The sequence below is a fragment of the Bacillus rossius genome, chromosome 1 (genome assembly GCF_032445375.1).
Source record: "Bacillus rossius redtenbacheri isolate Brsri chromosome 1, Brsri_v3, whole genome shotgun sequence".
NCBI classification, from domain to species: domain Eukaryota; kingdom Metazoa; phylum Arthropoda; class Insecta; order Phasmatodea; family Bacillidae; genus Bacillus; species Bacillus rossius.
The window spans coordinates 225,141,712-225,162,700 of NC_086330.1; the positions used below are offsets into that span (position 1 = coordinate 225,141,712).

At 36.1% G+C, this 20,989-nt stretch overlaps 1 protein-coding gene across 1 annotated transcript in view; it reads right to left on the minus strand.

The window, feature by feature from the left end:
• The window catches only part of LOC134527331 (tafazzin), a 115,409-nt gene that overhangs the window by 40,040 nt on the left and 54,380 nt on the right, over positions 1-20,989 (minus strand). The window contains exon 3 of the mRNA XM_063359907.1: positions 8,591-8,739. Within this exon, the coding sequence (XP_063215977.1) occupies positions 8,591-8,739 (149 nt within the window). The remainder of the gene's footprint in view (positions 1-8,590; positions 8,740-20,989) is intronic.

Sequence of the window (20,989 nt, forward strand, 5' to 3'; positions counted from 1 at the left end):
GTGTTTTCTTTACATAATATTAAAGCACAATGTTTCCTTGTGGCGTAGGTGATTTAGAATTTCCATTTATCTAGAAAAATGGGCTTTCAGAATGTTTTTTAACACACAGTGTTTGGGAAGGTTTTTGAAGAAAAAAATTGACTACGAGTTTTATTTTTTTGCAGCTGAATTCGGGCACTTGCATGAAATATAATTAATCCGTAGGAAGCGCAATGGTTTAAAGTATTGATGTTGAAGATTTGAAAAGATTTATTGAAATAGTGTGAGAGAATGAGCGAGTTGAGTGAGAAGAGTGCGGGAGTGGCCACATGACGTCTGCGCAGTTGCGGACAAAAAATAATCCATTCCGCCTCCCCATGGCGAAGGATGAGTGAAAGAGAAAACCTGCTAAACCTTCCCCTCCTCCGGGCACGATAGAACCGTATCGGCTGTGTGTTAGAGGGAGAGGGAGATAAAACCTTTGAGGTTCTGTTAATTCCTCCTAGATGGCAGGCCGCAGAGCGACCGCCAGCAACACCCTTCCCGTATGAAGGCCATCTCGCCACTGACGAGCTGGAACTAAGCTCCTGACCTCCCTACATAGTAACGGTCACCCACATAGGCATCTAGACTTTTTAGTGGTCATATGATACAAAATTCATTGTTTTCGGGCCTGTGACCGTTTTTTACCGTGCACTAATCGCCTTAATGTACGCACCTAAGTTTAATCCTGGCTACTAAAAAAGAAACGTTTCTCGTGTATTGTGTTTGCCATGTTTTCACTGCAATAGTTGAAGATGCACCATAGCATATGTTAATTACTGAGAAAAAAAATTTTTCTGATTAAATATAATTGTTATTTGAACGCGCAGTTTATATAAAGTATTAAATAACCTTTTAATCAAGAAGACTGTTCATTTTAGTTAAAATCACGGCCTTAGAACTTAGGCCGTGGTTAAAATATATTCACGTATTTACCATGTTTTCGATCTGAAACCTAGTCTACCAACTGCTAAATAAATTATATCTGCCAACTTCCCTAGGCTTTCAAAAACAATTGATGTCTGCTTCCACCATAGACGTAAACTCCACAGATACACGTGCGCTGGGTAATTATGATTTCGGATTGTATCCATCAATTTTACCAAGTATTACATGTAGTATTCTACTAACGTACATATATGATTTTACTGTGCCATCTTTGTTTTAAAGCCACCTGCACATGTAATATTTTCGGAGTTGTTCTTCGTTAAGTGACGTTTTTTTATTATCATTTAACGAAGTATGTGAAGTTATGTATTATACAACGGTATTTTTATGTCAAGCTGAGTAAATTATTTCTAAATATGCCTAAGCCTAAAGTAACCCCTCAGGTCAGGGCCACGCAGTTCAAGTGTGACGGGTTTAATGTTACGGACAATATTCTCATGTGCAAGTTCTGTAATTGTCGGTTAGAACATGAACGGATGGATACTTTAAAAAAACATTTGGAAAGTGATCCTCACAAGAAACAAAAACTTGGCAGTGTATGCAAGAGACAAGTATCACTTCAAGAGGTGCAAGAAATTTCTAAGAAGGCAAAACTGAGAAAGAATATTTTGTGAAGAACACCACCGAGGCCTTCATTGCTGCTGGAATCCCTCTAGAAAAACTTGATCATCCCAGCTTACCGAACTGGATAGCTGGTAACGTAACTGGAGGTGGAGATTTGCCTTGTGCCAACACATTGCGAAGGAAATATGTCCCTTTGATCGGTCAGAAAATGATGGAGGGAATCAAGGAAAACATCAGCAATGAAGACTTGGTAATATTGTGTGATGAAACCACGGACAAAAATGGAAACTGTGTGTTTAATATCCTTTTTAAAACACTGAAACCTTCATCAGTTCAAGATGTGTATTTGGCCTCCTCAGTTGTTTTGGATACGGCCAATTCAACCACATGCACTCAGGCGATACTTGAAATTCTGAACAAATATGATGTCAAGTTTGAAAACTGTATTGCGATTGTGACAGATTCAGCTCCATATATGAATAAGTGTGCTACTTCACTTCTTGGTGTTATTGGTGAACATTTGATCCATATACAATGTTGGGCACATAAAATAAATCTTGTAGGCAACATATGGCAGCATTCACTTAAGGAGTTGAACAAATTTGTCATAAATGTTAAAAGTGCATTCTTGAACACTAGAAAAAGGAGACATGTGTACCTGACATTTTTAAGTGAAAGATATAAAGAAGACCCACAAGCAGTGAAATTGTTTCCTCTGCCAGTACCAACACGTTGGAATTCTTGGTTTAAGGCAGTGGTGTACATTGACAAACATTTTGACAATATAATTGCATTCATGAATGAAATCATTGATTGCAACAATTCAGGGGTGAAAGACAAATGACATGACTCAACATGAACTTCAGGAAGTCAGAGTTCAAGCTTGTTTTGTTGCTGAGAATTGTACAAAATTAACCAAGTTAATAGAGTTGTTGGAAGGGACTTCATTCCCGACATCACACTTACTTCAGTGCAAGTTGGAAGACATTTGTACTAAGCTTGAATTACTCAAAGATGGAATTTTCTCACATGCTTTTAAACAGAAACTGTCTTTTCTTCGAACTGTGAAGCAAGCTGAGATTGTAAATAAACTGAAAACAGCTGCTCAACAAAGTGAAACTAAACTGAAAGCGTTGATGTCTTCGGATCCTGCCAGAAGCATTTTTCATGCTTGCAGTGGAATGCTACATCCGAGACATCTCGTAGGCCAGTCGAATGAAAAAGACATTACAACACTATTGCATAAACTGCCAACTTTCAAGGAATGTAGATTGGAACCATCATGTGTAATTGAAGGTTTAAGGGTCCTGAAGCGAATAACTGCAGAACAGCTGCAAGATCCAAATATCGAGAATGTTGATCTCTGTGAAATTCTCTGTTTTCTCAGAGCAGATTATCCTCAATTTTCAACGTTTGCACTCAAATTGCTGTGGCTGCCTGCATCCAATGCTGATTCTGAGAGGTCTTTCTCAACGTATTCTTGTATTGTTAGTGACCGGAGAAGACGACATACACCAGAAAATGCAGAAATATATACAATGGTTTCTTACAACAAAGACTAAGTGACTTTGCTTTTGTTTTTCTTTAGATATTGTATCTCTTAATTTTTTTTTCAATGAGGCCAACTTAATATAGTTTTTTTTAGCATCTTATTACACCTGATTTTAATTTTAATATATAAAGTTGCATGTGAATGTAACAAAAACATTTTTTATTGAGAATTTAATATAACTTTCTTTTATTATAAGTGTGCACTGTGTGACTAAAATAAATTTAATCTGTTCAATTAACTTATTTATATGTTTCAAAAAACAGTTACAAATATTTTAGACTTAAAACCACATAAAAAATCATAACAGCGAAATAAAACCGAAATGCTTAACCTTAAAAACGAAATTTGGTAAAAAATAAAACCATTTTTACGGAACTTTACAACCCTGTTCAATACTCACAAACTGGTGTTGCTAAAATATAAAAGTAATTATTCTTATATACACAGACTAATAATAGTGATTATTTGGTTATACATATAAACTAAATACTCAGACTTCAGTTTTTCAATGCTAAAATTATTAACATTTAATATATAGAACCAACGACAAACAAACATAACTACTTCACTAACAATTAGCCACATACAAACACGTATATTATCATATCCCATCAGCTAAAATACTATACTCTGAATGAATACAAGTAGACCTGGTAGTTTCATAACAAAACCAATATTCAGCAGCATACAAATAATGTAGAAGGGTGAATTAACCCCGAAACAGTAACTCAAAGAGTTTTTTTTAACTTTGACAGTTTTTTAGGTTCAAAATATAATTCCAGACTTAGTAAATTGTAGTTACTACACTTAAATCATTCTTCAGATTAACATTCAATCAATTAACATAAGGGCCATGGTCCCAGACTCCTCGTTTATGAAAAAAAGACCAGTATATTTTTTTATTACTGTTTACAGATATTGTTGACGTAATACAAATAAAATCTATATGAATTAACAGTTCTTAACTAGAAATAAATTTCACCCTAGCACGTACAACTAGCGGTGAAAAATATTGAGGTTGCTTTGCCTTGACAAAATTCTCAAAACTACACAATATTTACAGATGGTTTGGAATTACCATGAAGATTTGCACTGAATTTAAATTTATTGGTAACATTTATTATTTAACAGAACTTTTAAATCTGCTTAATTATTCTGACACTTGAACTCTTCAGGCTTCAAATACACAGTGCAATAGCCTGTGTGAGCTATCTAAGCTAGCCACTAAGCCAATAATTTGGCTGACAAGGGAACCACCAAGTATGGTACAAACAGATTTTAATAGGTCTTATATATGTTGTGGAGGGAGGCCCCCAGAGTACTAAGCTAAAAGGGTTTTGTCCAATGCGCCTTAGTTTTCGTGAAAATGGCAGTTAAAGTTTTATACGAACATTTTAGACCGGTACATTTTCCGTTGCGCCAGGCGAGCCAGCCTAGCCTAGTTGGTAAGGCTCTTGCCTAGCAGCCGGTCAGGGTTCGCTTCCTGCTCATAGAATTTTTTTTTTATTATTTCATAATTTTTTAATAATTATTATTTTAATGCTAAAATAAATAGTCAAAAAATATTTTATTTTTGCGTGATGTAATTTTTTCAGTCATACTTGGGCAACGATTGCTACCTGATTTTGCTGTTCTCAATCTTCCTTTTAATAATCACTCTTATGCTGTAGTTACGGTAGGCGAGTCCTAATGGGATTCTAATCTTTTAAAGGGGAAATAAATGGTCAGGAAGGAATGTATAACACATCATTCACTCATTGTTATATTTAATGATATTCAATGTGATTTTAATACACTTCTAGTACGAATTTTATACATCGTCGCTAGCGTTAAAATAAGAATTATTATAAAATTATGAAATAATCAAAAAATGAAATTACTATGAGCAGGAAGCGAACCCTGACCGGCCAGCTGCTAGGCAAGAGCCTTACCAAGTAGGGTAGGCTGGCTCGCCTGGCGTGACGGAAAATGTACTGGTGTAAAACGTTCGTATAAAACTTTAACCACTATTTTCGCGAAAACTAAGATGCATTGGACAAAACCCTTTAAGTTTAGTACTCTGAGGGCCTCCCTCCACAACATATATAAGACCCATTAAAATCCATTTGTACCATACTTGGTGGTCCTCTTGTGAGTCGAAAAGGCCCAACATGGCAAGAGGCCTGCAAGAAGAGTTCCTTTTCCTCTAGAACTTAATAATGGTATTTAAAACATCAAATCCCTAAACAAACACATTTACTATGATAACACAGTCATAAAATGTCAAAGGATAGAAAAAGAAAATTTAAATTGAAACTAATCTTATTATAGTGTTTACTCAGATTACAAGTAATTTAGGTCAAAGACTTATTCAAAACAATGCATTAAAAATATTACTTGCATATACACAAGAGAAAATTAATACAATATAGTTTGATTACACCTTGTTTCAATTTCAAACACAGCAAACAGTGGTTTTTAAGTGAGAAATTAAATTTAACTGTTACTTCTGTATGAATGTTTTCATACAATACTACACCTGATTATTTCTATAACCTTCATAAAATTCAATCAAACTAACATAAGTAACTGCTAAACATGCAGACACATGGTAAGTACTAATTAAGAAAACTTTTTGAATTTTAAATGTTCAGAAGCTCTGTAATACATTGCAGGATCAAAAACTGCAATTATTTTCAGCTGGGATATCACATGCAGTTCATTTGCATTTTATTTTATTTTAGTATTGTGGTTTCGAAATAACATGGTCAAATGAAACAGAAGCACCACACCAACTCCTATCATCTGGCATATTAACTAAATCAAATGCAAACAAAGAGATAGAAAAAACATTAATTAAATACAATGTTGAAGGCTTTTTCGTACCTTTAATATTATTTCTTAGTCTAACAAATTAAATTACTAAAATGTAAATTGTACACAAATGAGATGTGTTAATTCAGTATTATTTTTCATATTTTTTTTACTTTTTCTGGGGAAATAATTTTTTCTCCACTTCAAAAAAGCCAGCATTTATAAGTGTCACATCACGTATTTAAAAAAAGGTAATTTAAATCCAAGAATAAAAATAAAATACATGTTAGTCTCTCTTGTAAACACAGCCACCCCACAATTGGGAAGCCTGGGATTCACACTTGTCCATTCCTAGACCATGTTTGTGCATGTTCACCTAAAATCAACACGTTAATGATTTGAATTTTAAATTATTATTTATGGCTTACGTGTTGTATTTGGTTAGAAATTTTATGTTGAATGGTTAAAACATCAGAAGTTAACTTTGAAATTGTTTGTTTTTTTACAGAAACGCCCAGACGCAAGTATAATGTATATAAGTGATGTGTCTGTGTAACAGCTGCAATGTGATTGGTCAAAAATATCTGCAGCCTCCACTTCCCGGCGTGGTTGTTGGCAGTTGCGTAGCCTCATTAGTCATTGTTCGAATGCTGTGCCGAAAGCACGTGCCACGCGATGGCTCATAAACAAATAGTACAAGCAAAAAGTGGTGGACAATTTCTTGTTTGGGGTAAAAGCCATGCTGCAGTAAGTCTTAATTTTTTTTTTTTTTAGCATTATTGGAACATTTAAATTAGAAATTCAGGGCCCAAACATGCGGTACAGGCCCAGGGTGGCCCGTGTATCCACCGGAACATAGTTCCCTTCTATTTTGGTACCTAGCTGAGGTCGCTAGGGGCATTATTTAGTGACGGCACAGGACTGTGAGGAGCGGTCTGCAAGAGTAAGTGTTTTTCGTTACATGACATCAGAAATCATGGAACCGGTATGTAAATGCAATGAGAAAAGAATAATTTACCAAAATTTGTTTCAAACTCTTCTATTTAAATACAACCAGTAATAGTTTTGAGAAAATTAACAGACTTTTACACCTGCAAAATCAGGTGAAATATTTTTCAAGTTTTTTCGTTTGTGTAAGGAACAATCGTCGTCTTAGCCAAGCATTAATGTGACTCGTCAAAACTTCCCATCCTGCAATCACTAAATAACCAAATATATGAAAGTACTGGATGTTTAACTTTTGTGTTGCCACACACAGCAATTTACCATGTGTGTGTCGTTTATTAATATTATCGATTCATGTTTTAGTAGAGAAAATACTACATTCAAAATATCAAAAAGTGTTTTTTGTGTTAAAAATCTACGATGTACAAAAAAGAAAAAAGTAAAATTTTCTAGTACTTTGCACTTCATTACTTCTTAGGGTCATTAACTATTGTCATTAAGCTATGGTATATTTTCACTCTTGATGTAGGTTTACTAACTGAAAGGAAAATATCTTTTAGACAAATTTTCAATACGAAAAAATATATGTTATGCTTTCTAAGAATTTAATATCCTTTCAAATAAATCATAAGCTTTATTACAAAAATCACTTGAATGCCTTGTGATCAAAATTATTTTATTTATGAATCATACATGGAATCTTAAATTTGGTTGCCTCATCCTTAAATATCACACACAATCAATAAATAACAAAATCATAAAAAAAATTTATAAAACATACCATTACACATTCTGCATCATGAACAGAATATGCATCTCTGTATGTCTTATCATTTACACTGATCTTAAATGAACATCTTTAAACTGACCAGATACAGTAACACAGGAAACATAAATACTTACAACTTTATACACCACAGAACATTTACTTAAATATTGGAATATTTGCTATGACTTCAATTAATGAAAATAGTATTAAATAATTCTTAGTTTTACATGAAAAAATAAACAAGGAATAGAATACAATACATAACCAACAATAGAAACAATTAGTTATTTAATATATTACAATAATATAGATTTTGTATGTCATTCACGAAACTGTTCATGATGCTGATGGCCTTAGATGATATGCCAGTGTCCGGATGAACAATTTATTGCTAAACAGTTGGTACAAATAACTCACTTACCTTCATTCAAAGAGCTTAAAAACAAACACATAAAACTGATTTATGGACTTCAATATGGTGAAAATGGTACGTTAACATAAACCAAAATAAGTAAAAATGTTTACAGGTAAAAAATTACTGGCAAGTTACAATGCTGCATTGGAAAATCACACAATATTAACCAGATACGCTGAAAAAATTGCATCACTTCTTACTTAGTTCATCTCCTTTTGCAGGAGTTGTTACTTTCAACAGTCACCAAATTTCCTGTTGTATTTTAATAATTAATGTTTCTTTAAAAAAGGTTTTTGAACAAACCACTGAATGACAATAAGTTACAAATAATACAACAGTGTATGTTTAGTGCTGTATTACACCTACTTGTCACATTTACACATTAGCTCGCAGATTAAACATGGCATCGCTCCCCTTGATAAACACAATCTGGAGTCTGTTGTACTTGATTAATGGATTTGTTTAGAAAAAAAAATTCCATGCAAATAAACTATAGCAAATTAGGTTCATTAGCCATTAATGTAATGAACTAGCCAAGACTGGCTGCAGCACAATGGTGGCATGCAAGTCAGCTGGTACACACCTGGTACACGCCACGGCCACGCACCACAGGAACGCACTTGCCCAGGGCGAAGAAGTACGAGTGGAACACATTGGTGAAGCAGATGTCATGAGCAGCAAGAGACCAGCGTATCCTCTTTTGGTTGGTCAGCTGCTTCATGCTGAGTGTTCCTGCAGAGCGAGCAGATCACATTGTCTCTGAACTGCACGAGCTTCGTGAGTCCTCGTGACAGCACAGTGAAACACGAAACACACCTGGAGGGAAAGAGAACACGGGGTAGGAGGTCAGCCAGCAAGAACACAGAGCACCCGGCAGATTGACCGCTAATTACATGAAATAGTTCCTTCTCTCAACCAAGCAAGTTCAAAATATATTTTGTAGGTACTGACAATTTCAAAAGCTACTTGATAAATCATGTAGTTAAAAAGCAAAGTATTGTAAAATGGTTTTTATAATCTTCTGGTCAGTTCAGTGGTTTTGAATTACAGTTTCTCACATTTTCTTTGAAGATAGTAGGATGCTTTCTTCATCTCAGCGAAGTGACCATTTCACAACAGGATCAGCACACACACACCTATTGAACCACACACACTACAATGCGGATGGTAATGCTCAGTGTGGAAATCCCAGTGGCTAAGGCAGCAGACGGATTTCTCCCAATTAATGGTGCAAACAACTGACACATGCAGACATCTTTCTTGAATTTATTATAACAACTAACTAGCACAAATTTTATGTGTCAATTATGTTTATCAATTAATGTAACATTGTATACATGTAAGATAATGCAACGTTACCAAAACTGTGTTGAGCATTAGGTAATTTTTACAGAATTTTTGATAGCTCTGAAGTTCTAAATATGTACTAATAAGTGTTCATCATTGCTTGATAACCTACATGTTATATGCATGAGTAGAACATATTTTGTTGTATATAAATAAAAATTTTCAACCATATTCAAAAAGTGTTCAATAAAATGGAAAAATTTAAAACAGTCTCTATCAGATGCTAAATAATTACAGTAAACTTAAAAAAAAAAAAAAAAAAAAACAATTTTATTTCTATTACAGTGTACGAATATTTTATATAAAAAAAATAGTGTTATGGTTATGAAACAAATACAATGATAGAGGGCATCAGAATTCGTGTAAACACAAGTTGCACAATTCAATCTTAAAATCTTAAACAAAAATTTAATTCTGAAATAAACAATACTATTTATCATCCTCTTTACAAATCAGTACTTATAAAATAACTGGCACTATGTGTTCAAAATGAATAGAAAAGTTTTGGATATAAATATTATAAGTTCTAATTTATTTCAAACATGGTACATGTGTGTCAATGTCGCTTTTGTATTTAACACTTCTGCTACCAAGGGAGGCAATCAAAATGGAAATATAACAGCAAGTTATATATTGGTAAAATTCCAATATTTATGCTAAAGATGTATGGTTAACATTTATATGTTTTATGATTTGAATATGTTTACAAAATAAACTCCTGATGAGATACAAGAAATAATAGCTATTGATGATCCAAGTATATTACAACTGAACAGAGAGAAATATTCAGTATCTGGAGAGCCAGTGAAGATGAAGATCTCGTTGAAGAAGAGAGTTTGCTGATGAGGTTAGTTTTGAAGTACTGAGAATGATGCATCAGATGATGAAAATAGTGTAAATGAATTGAAAACTTATTAAACTAAAAGTTGCAGATTTTTGATCTTCAAATCCTCCACGTCAAAGTAAATGGCGAGCTCATAACATCATGAAAAGTAATAAACTGGCACTTTCTGAAAGCACCAAAAATATTCTGTGTTAAGAGTCATATTTACATTTTATTCCTACTGAAATTCTAGTTATAGTGCGTGATAATACCAACTTCAAAGCAACCAGAAGCATTGAAGCGTACATGTGAAGTACTCAGGAACCACTAAACGTTGGAAAGATACATCAGTTAATGAAATGAAAGCATTTATTGGTATTTGAGAGCAGTGTGTAAATTACACAGCAATCAGGTCACTGTCACAGAATAATGGGCTTCTTAACCAACATCTTGCCAGATATTTTTTCAGCAGCCATGGTCAAGCTAGGTTAGTTAAAAATACTTAATACTTGTGTGGCAACTACGAATTATCGAAAGGGCCCCTACCCAAAGAAGAGAACATGGTGGTCCAACGCCCATAATTACTACAACGATGAGGATGTCAACAACCAGGGTGGCTACAGAACTTAAAGTTTGAAATTCCCTGTGTTTTCCCTGTTTTCCAGAGTAATTCCAAAAAACTTCCCTGTTATGAAATAACTTTCTCAATAATACTTGGATAACAATATTTTTAGAACCACTTTTTATATAAATGAACAAATGCTATGAGAATAACATAATGTTATAAATAATAAAATATATTGTCATAAACAGGGGCGCAACAACTACATTTCCAAAGGGGGGGGGGAATATACCTTTTTATAAAGAATCATCGATCCCCCCTATTGAAGCGGGGAAAATTTGTATTTCAAGGTGGAAAATGGTGCTATTTAAGCAGTTTTATTATCTAAAAATTTATTACACAGCACTTTCTTTGCCCCCGTTTGCCCCCACTTCAAGGTTTCAGAAGGGGGGGGGGGGCAAAATACCCTTGCCCCCCCCCCCCCCCCCCTGTTGTTGCGCCCCTGGTCATAAATACCTCTATATGAATAACTTCTAATTTTTCTTGGTGTAGACAGCAAACTTTGTGCTTTCCTCTTGCAAGTATCCATAATAATGTTTTCAACAATGACAATATTTTTAATAAGGGGCAAATTAAGAAATATACAAAAATATGAATAACTGCAATCAAGTAGGATTTTTTTATAAGACACACCCTCAGGAAGTTTCTTAGTTCTTTCGAAGAGACCCAATCTCTTGCTTGTAATTGGGCTTCTTCCAAAAATTTCCTCTTTTTAACCTCAAATTCTGAAGCTCTTTTCATTCCATGCTTTTGCTGCAGCTCTGCTTCACAATGGGACTCCTTTTCCTTTTTTTGCTGTGCTAATACTTCTCCATATCGTGATCAAGCATTACGAGCTGCGTGAATCAATACCTTTGTCACTTCAATATACTCTACACCACCAACTGCCAGTACCGCATCGTACACTTGTCTTTGAGCAACAAGTGATGCCTCACATTGATTTTCTACTATGCACACTTTATTTATAGAAAATCCTCTTTCTAAAGCTGAATTTCCATGTGAAATGATGAATACTATTTTCAGAAAAGCCTTCAAATCACCATATTCGGCATCACTAGGAATAAGGCTCAACCACAATGTTTCCAATCTGTCACTTTTCTTGGAAAAACCTTTCATTTTTCCAACAAAATCTGAAGCACAGCAAATACTTTTGAATTGCCGATCAATACGATCTGCTCTCCCTGCACCAGACACCCACTTCTTCGTTACTAGTACCTCCAATACCATACAGAGCCTTCTGTCGCGAACTGATGCATGCTGAGCCACCCCAGGATCCAAATAAGATATCCCCTTTGTCAGCTTGAAACAAAGTGGTGATGAAACCAATAGTTTATTACAAAGTGTTTTCAGGCAAATTTTACACTCTTGTTGAAAAACCAATATATCTTTCTCTGTGACATTCTTCACTTTGTGGAGGGCATCTCTTGTTCCATATCCCAGGTAAACGTTTTTGGCAGTCATTAACTTTTCCTCTGAAATGATTAATTTTGTTTCAAATTCTGTTTGGAACTCTGGCTTTATAAACCTCTTACCTAAGGAGATAATAATCTTGTTTAGGTATTCATACAAAAAAGGTGCAAGCGGGGTGTCTGCTTGAAATTCACGAAGAAATGGTTCCACTTCTGCAGCTACTGACTGAAAGAAAGCCAATTTTTCAGCTCACAGTTTGTCCTTTATCACTGCAGACACAACTTGAAAACTTTGGCACCCTGGCACTTTCTTGGCAGCTTGAACTCCCGCCACATACTTTTCTATACATGTAAGAATAGTAAGAGCTCTTTCAGCCACTTCAATATTTTGCAGCCACCTGACAGCACTATCAGGATCATGTGAGGTGATATCATCAATAAGGTCCTTGTGAAACTTCAGGTTTAAGTTTGGTCCATTCATTGATACTTGCAGTATTCTGACCGATCTCAATTCTGACAGAGCCTCAAAATGCTTTCAAAATATCTAAAGCTGTAAAATGTCCTAAAAATGAAGAGTTGAAATACCATTTTTAAATAGTGTCACTTTTCTTGTCCCAAAACCTCACTGTAATATCTGACCTTTTTGAACCATCTTGTTCAAAGACTCATCAAACCCAACAACAATTTCTGAACATTCCAAACACAAACACAAAAATTCAGGTTATTTTCAAAATTAGTTGTGATTGAAAATTTCTATCTTTAGTCTGCTATTAAAATTCCCTGGTATTTCCCTGTTTTCACTGTTGTATTAAAATTCCCTGCATTTTCCCTGTTTTCCCTGTTTGTAGCCACCCTGACAACAGAAGGAGGCAGGACGACCGCAGCGACACATGACGTTGATCGTACTCACCAGAGGGACGACCTCCCAGGGAGTCCCGTGATCGCCGACAGAGATCCTCATCGGATGATGAGAGGGAGTACGCCAGAAGTACCGTAGAACCATCGAATATGTATATGGATAGAAGTCGCTTCCATATGGAGAAATACTTTCGTGATTTTAGGGCACTATTCAAGTAGTTGGCCTAACAGCCACGAGATGGCAGGGCTTGTGGGAGTGCGAGGCAGTGGCGCGCGCTGCGGCGAGTAGGACAACAAGGAAAAGAACCTGCGCAGATCACACTGCCAGCAGACGGTCACATGATGAGCGCATTAGGAAGTGGAGGGGGTTATTAATGAAGCCGCTATCTGGCTGATAACACCGCCGCGCTCGGCTGTCTCGCAGTCCGAATTACACGAACCGATCTACGTATGTAATGGCTTCTACGTCGGGATTTAAATTACGTATGAAATCTGGCACGCCACAGCGCGAAAAAGCTCGCGAGATTGTCTACATGTTGCAACACATCTCAATGAACAAAAGCAGACCAAAACCAGTTTGGCTTTTACGATACAGAACGGGTTAGAAAACAGAGCATAGGAAAATAATCGAAGTAGACGATTTTACATGTGGTGCCGTACGGAGAAAAAAATCTGGAGACTACCACAACATTATGAATTTTGAAAACCTTTCAATGTGGGTGAAAAAGTTATCATAATGCACAAATTAAAAAAAAAATTAAAAATAAAAAAAAAATTCTTAAAATCTCTCCTTTTTTATTAGCGTACCGGTATTTCAGTAGTAGTACAGATCTTATTTTCGATTAGCCATAATAGTTCAAATTTCAATTAAGCATCTACCTATTGCCAGTAAATGTAATGTTTAGGTTATGTGATATTATCGGGCCAGTGATTTTAAATATTGGTGTACGTGTTTGAATAGCAATATTCATGATTATAAAATGGTCACATTAAAATTAAGCCTATATTGAATTTCGGTAAACGGAAAACACATCGGTAACATAATAAAAAAAGACTGGCATTTATTATATTTCCTAAATGATGCATTGAAATCTTATGTGTTATATTGTCTATTTAAGTAATAATAGGGTGATACCACGTACAATCCTTTGCTACCATAATTTATTTAAAAAGACAGTTAACACGACTTCAGTCTGCTTTTGTTTACATTATTTTGTTATTATTGGCTAGACCTACGTCAATAATAAACTGTTAAAATAATTTTCCACGTACCTACAGGGTCATGTACAAGTATTAAATTTTCATTGCTCAATCGTAAACTAACCTTAGGTGGTTGCACAGTTACAATTATCAAATAACCGTAACTGTTAATATTACAATTATGCATCGGTTGTCAAGCTGTGATGTAAAGTTTTTTAAATTAATAATAATAAAAATAGATAACATCATAAGGTAAACTGCGCTTAAGCTGAATCAGTCAGAGAAGTGTATATTACAAAAAATTTAAATTGCATTTATGAAAATTGACATTTACTTTCACCGGGCATCAACTACAATACGTGGTGTGAATTTAAAAGAATGAATTGATGTGATACTTGATGGACTAATTAAGAAAAGATTCTATCAATGTGTTGAGAGTCATGGTTCTTGGTAAGCAGGGTGGTTGGCAAATCTCATCCCCAGCCGACCAGGTTACTAAGCTACTGCCTGCTGTCTGAGAAGCGAAGCGGAGCTATATGCCAACTGCCCAAGGTATTCATTGGCATTCATTGGCTGAAGGCGTCGAACGTAACTTGGAGGATTGAGATAGGGCTGGTATTGCCCGGCCAAGACAGTAGTATGCCGCGATAAAATAAACTCGTCATTGTGAAGAAACTAAATATCCAAACAATTTTTTTTTTTTTAGGTTTTATTCCTTAATGTACATAGCCTGTAATGGGTAAGTTTTTAATGCCTCATACAATATAATACGGCAGAAAAAAAATAATACATCACACAGTGATTTTAAGGTTTGGCAGGTGATTTAGTACAATGTTCGTTATGGAAGGATGTTTCTTTCCAGATTACACTAGAAATGTAATAAAAGTATGCGAAATGTGCATTAAGGATCAAATATAAAAAAGACGTTAACTAATCGTTGATGGATATAGCCGTTTGCTCAGAATCGTTTTGTATGTTTTCGAGATTCGCGCGCGCATACACTTGCACGATGGTATCGCGTTACAAAAACTCACGAAATATGCTTTTTAGCAAAGTTCCTAAGAAAGTGTAATGAAATTGTACTTAATTTGTTTGTATAGACAATTTAATTAATATATTTGTTTTAGTAATACCATTTATAATTTTATGGTAAATTACACCATTACTCTATGCTTGTCCATAGCATATCTGTGGAAATTTTAATGTTTCGCTCTATAGACTAAATATTTTAGGCATGTGCAAGAAAGACTTTTTTGAATTCGAGACGAGATAAAGAAAGCAATTTAAAAATTCTCGAGAATCGAGTCGAGATCGAGAAATCTGTACTTTAGTTAACAGGATAATATGATCCAAAAAAGTAAAACTCAATAATCTGAAAGAACATACATAATTATTCAATAATTTTATCAAGTATCCACAAAAGACGATGAATGAAACATTAGTTTACAAAGAAAGAACACTCTAGTGGCTAGCCTAATTTAAGGTCTAAAGCGGCTATTTAAAAACACCAGCTTTTCAACATTTTCAGCCAACAAATTTTCACGCCTAATGCTCACAGTGTTTCCAGCAGTACTAAATATTCGTTCGCTTTCAACTTGTGTAGCTGGTATTGCCAGATACCTTCTTGCTACTTTAGCCAGAGCTGGAAAGCGTATCTTGTTGTTTTTCCACCAGGTAAGTGGGTCACCGTTCCTTGGAATTACATCTTCACGTAAATATATTTTTAGTTCTTCCTCCAGACTTGATGATTTAGTCCTAACTGATGATTGTGATGTCTTCTTCAACACTTCAAAACTTGACCACAGTGAGCAAGTCTCTTTAGCTTCAGTCACCTGCTCCAGTTCTGGTTCAGGACGATAATCAGTTTCAGGTTGCTGATGTGAAGTGATGTATTTCGTGCACAACAACTTTTCATGGTCTTGCAATATCACAGTCTTGAATCTAGGGTCAAGCGCCATTGAAAGAAGATCTTCTTTCACACAAGAATATGAAGGAAATCTTGATTTTAAACCTCTTTGCAGTGATTTAGCAAATGCAGTACCAGATTTGCATTGGTCTGTTTGGACATAGTTTGTAAGCATTGCTTCAATTCCATATATCAATGGGATTTTTGATGACAGTGTTGGGAACTTTGAGTAACATAACTCGGTTGTGGCCTCATCTATTGGTTGCAAAATATGTGCAATGCTAGCAGCTAGTTTCCACTCACTAGAGGTGAAGTTCTCCACTGCCATGCTCTCTCCTAAATCAGCAGAAATGGGCACCTGCTGCTCAACAAGACGTGACAGCATGGTGTATTCACTATTCCATCTAGTTGGCACCATTGGCAGTAGCTCGTGAACAGGTTTGTTTAGCTTCACTTGAAGTGCATGCAGCCTCTCACGAGCAACATTACTGTGTCGATAATGGCCAACAATAGCTCGTCCTTTTGCCAAAAGTGCTGTAATATCATGTTCATTTTTTGCATCGTGCAGTGCCAACTGTAGTGTATGTGCAAAACACTGAACATGATGAAATAAGGTTTTTCTTATGGCACATTTAAGGTTTTTGCATTGTCTGTTATGACATAAACTGGGACTTGATCAGTTGGCAAATTCCATTCTTCCATTGCCCCTACAAGCTTTGCATGTACTGCATCTGCAGTATGTGAGACTGGAAAGTGGTAATTGCCAAGAATATGGCATTTTAATTTGATCTCTTCTGTTAGGTAATGGCCTGTAAGCGAAATGTAGCTTTCATGTCTCCTAGGTGACCATGTATCGGTAGTGAAAGAAAGCGACTCCAGACCATTGATGGCATCTGTACTAATTTCATCAGCCAGTTTGGTTCTTTCCTCTTGATACAACTGTGGTATAACCGTCCTTGAAAATGTTGTTCGCGAAGGAATCTCGTAGCTAGGTTCTAATTCGTTGATTAGACCTCTGAAGCCATGGTCATCCACCATGCTGTAAGGTTGAAAATCACAAGCCATCATGATAGCAATTTTTTTGTCTATTTGATTTTTCCTCACATCGCTGATGCAAAGCTTCTGTTTTTTTGCAACACACTCAAACATTGAAAGTTGTCGACTAGAAGTCTTCTTTTCTTCAGCAGTTATTTTGTTGAATTATTTTTCAGCGGCTGGATGTTGTTTCAAGTGCCGCAAAAGTCCACTTGTCGAGCATGAAGGCGTTTTAATAATGTTTTTACACAATTTACATTCGCCACCTTCTTTCTTTTTTAAATAAAAGTTCCATATTGTGGCTATTTTCCGTTCTTTTTTATCCACACCACTAACACTTTCCTCCATCGCACTCAACTTTACTTGTTTTCGGTTTGCAATTACAACTTTACCTTTACACTCACTTAACAGTTTATTTGCCTACTGTCGTATGTAAACATACGTTATTGACTCCATAGTCTATACAGTTTCCTTGAGCCATGGACGGTACTTGATCATGAAAGTCTGAACATTCACCACTATCGATATGTCACTATCTATACGGACCGCAATTTAAACATCATGTTGCTTGTTATATACTGCTGGCCGTGTGTATAACCTAAGGCCATAAAACAAAATGCAATCGCGGAAGAATTCTGCAGTCATGTTTATATTTTTATTTTTTACCGTACCGTTTTACGTTGATACTTGATATTGATACTGAAAATGATTTATTTTTAACTTTAATGTTGGTTTTATTAACGGAAAATAATCATTTTCTTCTGTAGTTTAATGTGATAACCACAGCACAATTCATTGTTTACGTTTACCGTTTCATGTAGTGACTTGTGAACGGAAGTTGTTCGTTTTTAACTTTTTAATAATTTATCGTGTATACTATCGTAACAAGTATATTTTATTTTATTCGATCTACGTTACGTTGAAGATATGTTAATTATTTCAACACGCAACGCAAAATGCTGCCTCAATATATTATATTACCTAACCTATTTCTTGTTTACAAAATTCTCGAAAATTCCGAGCCAAAAAAATTATCTTGAGACGAGATTGAGAAAATTTCTGTCTCGACTCGTTCTCGATGATGCCGAGACTCGCACATCACTAAAATATTTGTTGTAATTAAATATTTTATGTTTAAAACAAGCGCAGTCCGACATAAAAAAAAACTAAAAGTTTATTAAGAATGATATAGCTGGCAAAGAAAAAAAAATTGACATGAAGCAGACTGAAAAGGACTGTCAATTTATATTGGTTTATATAATTATTCTTTTGAGTCCTAATACGAAACTTTAAAAGACTATCTACGAATATCAAGAGTTATATTGAAGAGTATGCAAGTATTTTGAATTACTGTAAACTTCCAGATTATTGATCACTTCTTGTGATATTGGACTTGTGCATGTTGTTTCGTTGGTGGAATCATCATATGAAATACTGGGACTACTATAATTTTGAAGGTATTTTTCATTGTGCATGTGCGAGAGCGAATGGAACCTGAAAACATACAAGGCAATTACGAGGAATTAGTAAACTTTGATTTGATATTTGACCCTTGATGCACATTTTGTTTTCTTGCATTACATAGTTAGAGTAATCAGGAATACATAATAATTTGGTAACAAAAATTGTAGATACTAAAACTTTTCATAGACCTTAAAAACACTTTTTTAAGTATTATTTTTTTACTGCCGTATTAAAGTTTTTAAGGTCGTAACAACTGAACCATTGGCAGCTATGGATATTAAGAAATATATACTAAAAATTTTGTGCAGTTTGGTTAATTACTTTCTTCACAATGACGAGTTCACTTTGCCAGTGTGTACGACTTAGCAAGCGGCAAGCTTGGTCTGAATCCTCCACGTGACGTCAGCAGCGCGCGATGTTGGAGGGGGGAAAATGAGCGATAAGCGGGAAGAGACCCCCCTGCCAACTGCCAATGATTGTCAAGTAGAAGTTGGTCAGTGTTGAAGGCGATATCCTGCGCTTCCCAATGCTTGCCGTCACACATACACACACAAACATGAAGGACAAGCATTTTGGAAAGAAAAGGATGGCGATAAAATGTTGTAGTTGTCCTACTGCCTCGCACTCCCGCAAGCCCTGCCATCTCGTGGCTGTTAGGCCAACTACTTGAATAGCGCCCCAAAATCACGAAAGTATTTCTCCATTAGGAAGCGACTTCTATCCATGTACATATTCAATGGTAGAACTGACGAGCCCCGCTACATCGGCAGACACGAGGACAACTGCATGCCATACCATTATGCCCCCCAGACACACGAGAACAATGGTGGCAGTGCCCACAACAGCCATCTCTCGTACCAGAGAAGACACCAGAATGCGACATTTCCACCGCCATTTACGACGCCACCGACATCACAGCAAGCTGTGTATTATCAACGAGAAGTGGAGAATCCAGTAGCAGCCGAGTTCAAGGCTGCTGTTTCGAATGCTGCAGGACATAAACAGTGGACCCACCACGATGGAGCTACACATAATGCTCGAGGTGGACGTGCCAATCCTGGCACGTTAAACTAGAACTGGTTTCCGTGCGATCGCCCCGAACAGAAACCCACTATCCAGGCTCAGGGGTGGATGAAACGACTCCAATCTACAGCTGCATAAGTTATCAGAAGTTTATATGCACTGTTATGCTTCACGAGAGTGAGAGGGAATTTTTGTTTAAGGAGAATGATGAAGACTCAGATCATCAACTACGCACAGTTTGTCCTCAAGTGACATTGAATATTTGTAATTGTAATGTAGATGCCTTAATAGACAGTGGCGCTGAAGTCACTTGTATCAGTGAGGAGTTAGTGAGCTACCTCGAACAGCAAGGTATCAATACATATACCTAAGATTCCAGTACCAGCAGTCAAAATAATAGGAGTGACCTCAAGGGCCAGCCCTGTAATCAATAGACAGGTGCTGATTACAATACATGGCCTAGGTAAACCTAAAGACATGACTGTACTTGTAATAAAAGGCCTAGCCAAGCCCTTGATAATTGGAACAGATTTTTTTATCACAGTTTGGTGTGGTGATAGATTTCCAACTGTGTGCTATCCACTCGAGTGATTGTGAGACTCCAGTATCACTCACTGGCAAGTGGCATGTGAGAAATAATTTTGTTGGTATTTTGTATAATGAACCTATGCACCTACAAATATGTAGCAGCCAGACCAGTGAGCAGCTCCAGGCATCGCTCGAAGACATTCACAATCACTGCAAAATGTGAAGAGTATGGCACCCAACCAGCTGCAACAGCTGTTTAGTGTACTGGCTACTTTCCAGGCTGTGTTTTCCGACAAGCCAGGCCGGAATAAATTTTACCAAGCCAAGATTAGAATAAACGAAGAGGCACCTTACCACCGGAAATCATATCCAATTCCAGTGAAGTACGTACAGGAAGCTACAGCCTACTTGCAGCTTATGATAGACTGGCAGGTGATTAGGAGGGAAGCTAGCCCCTATGCTAACCCAATAGTGTGTGTGAGCAAGAAAGATGGTACAGTGAGACTGTGTCTCGATGCTAGGGAACTTAACCAGATCACTGTGAAAGACAGGGAAAGTCCTGTGCAGACATCGGAAATACTACGGCTATATGAAGGTGTAAAATACCTAACTACAATGGACTTGTCATCAGGATATTGGCAGATTCCACTGGAGCCTAGCTCGTGCCAATACACATCCTTCCTGTTCCGCAACCAGCAATATGTATTCACAGTCATGCCATTTGGACTGTGCAATGCAGTGACTGATTTTACAAGATGTTTAGATGC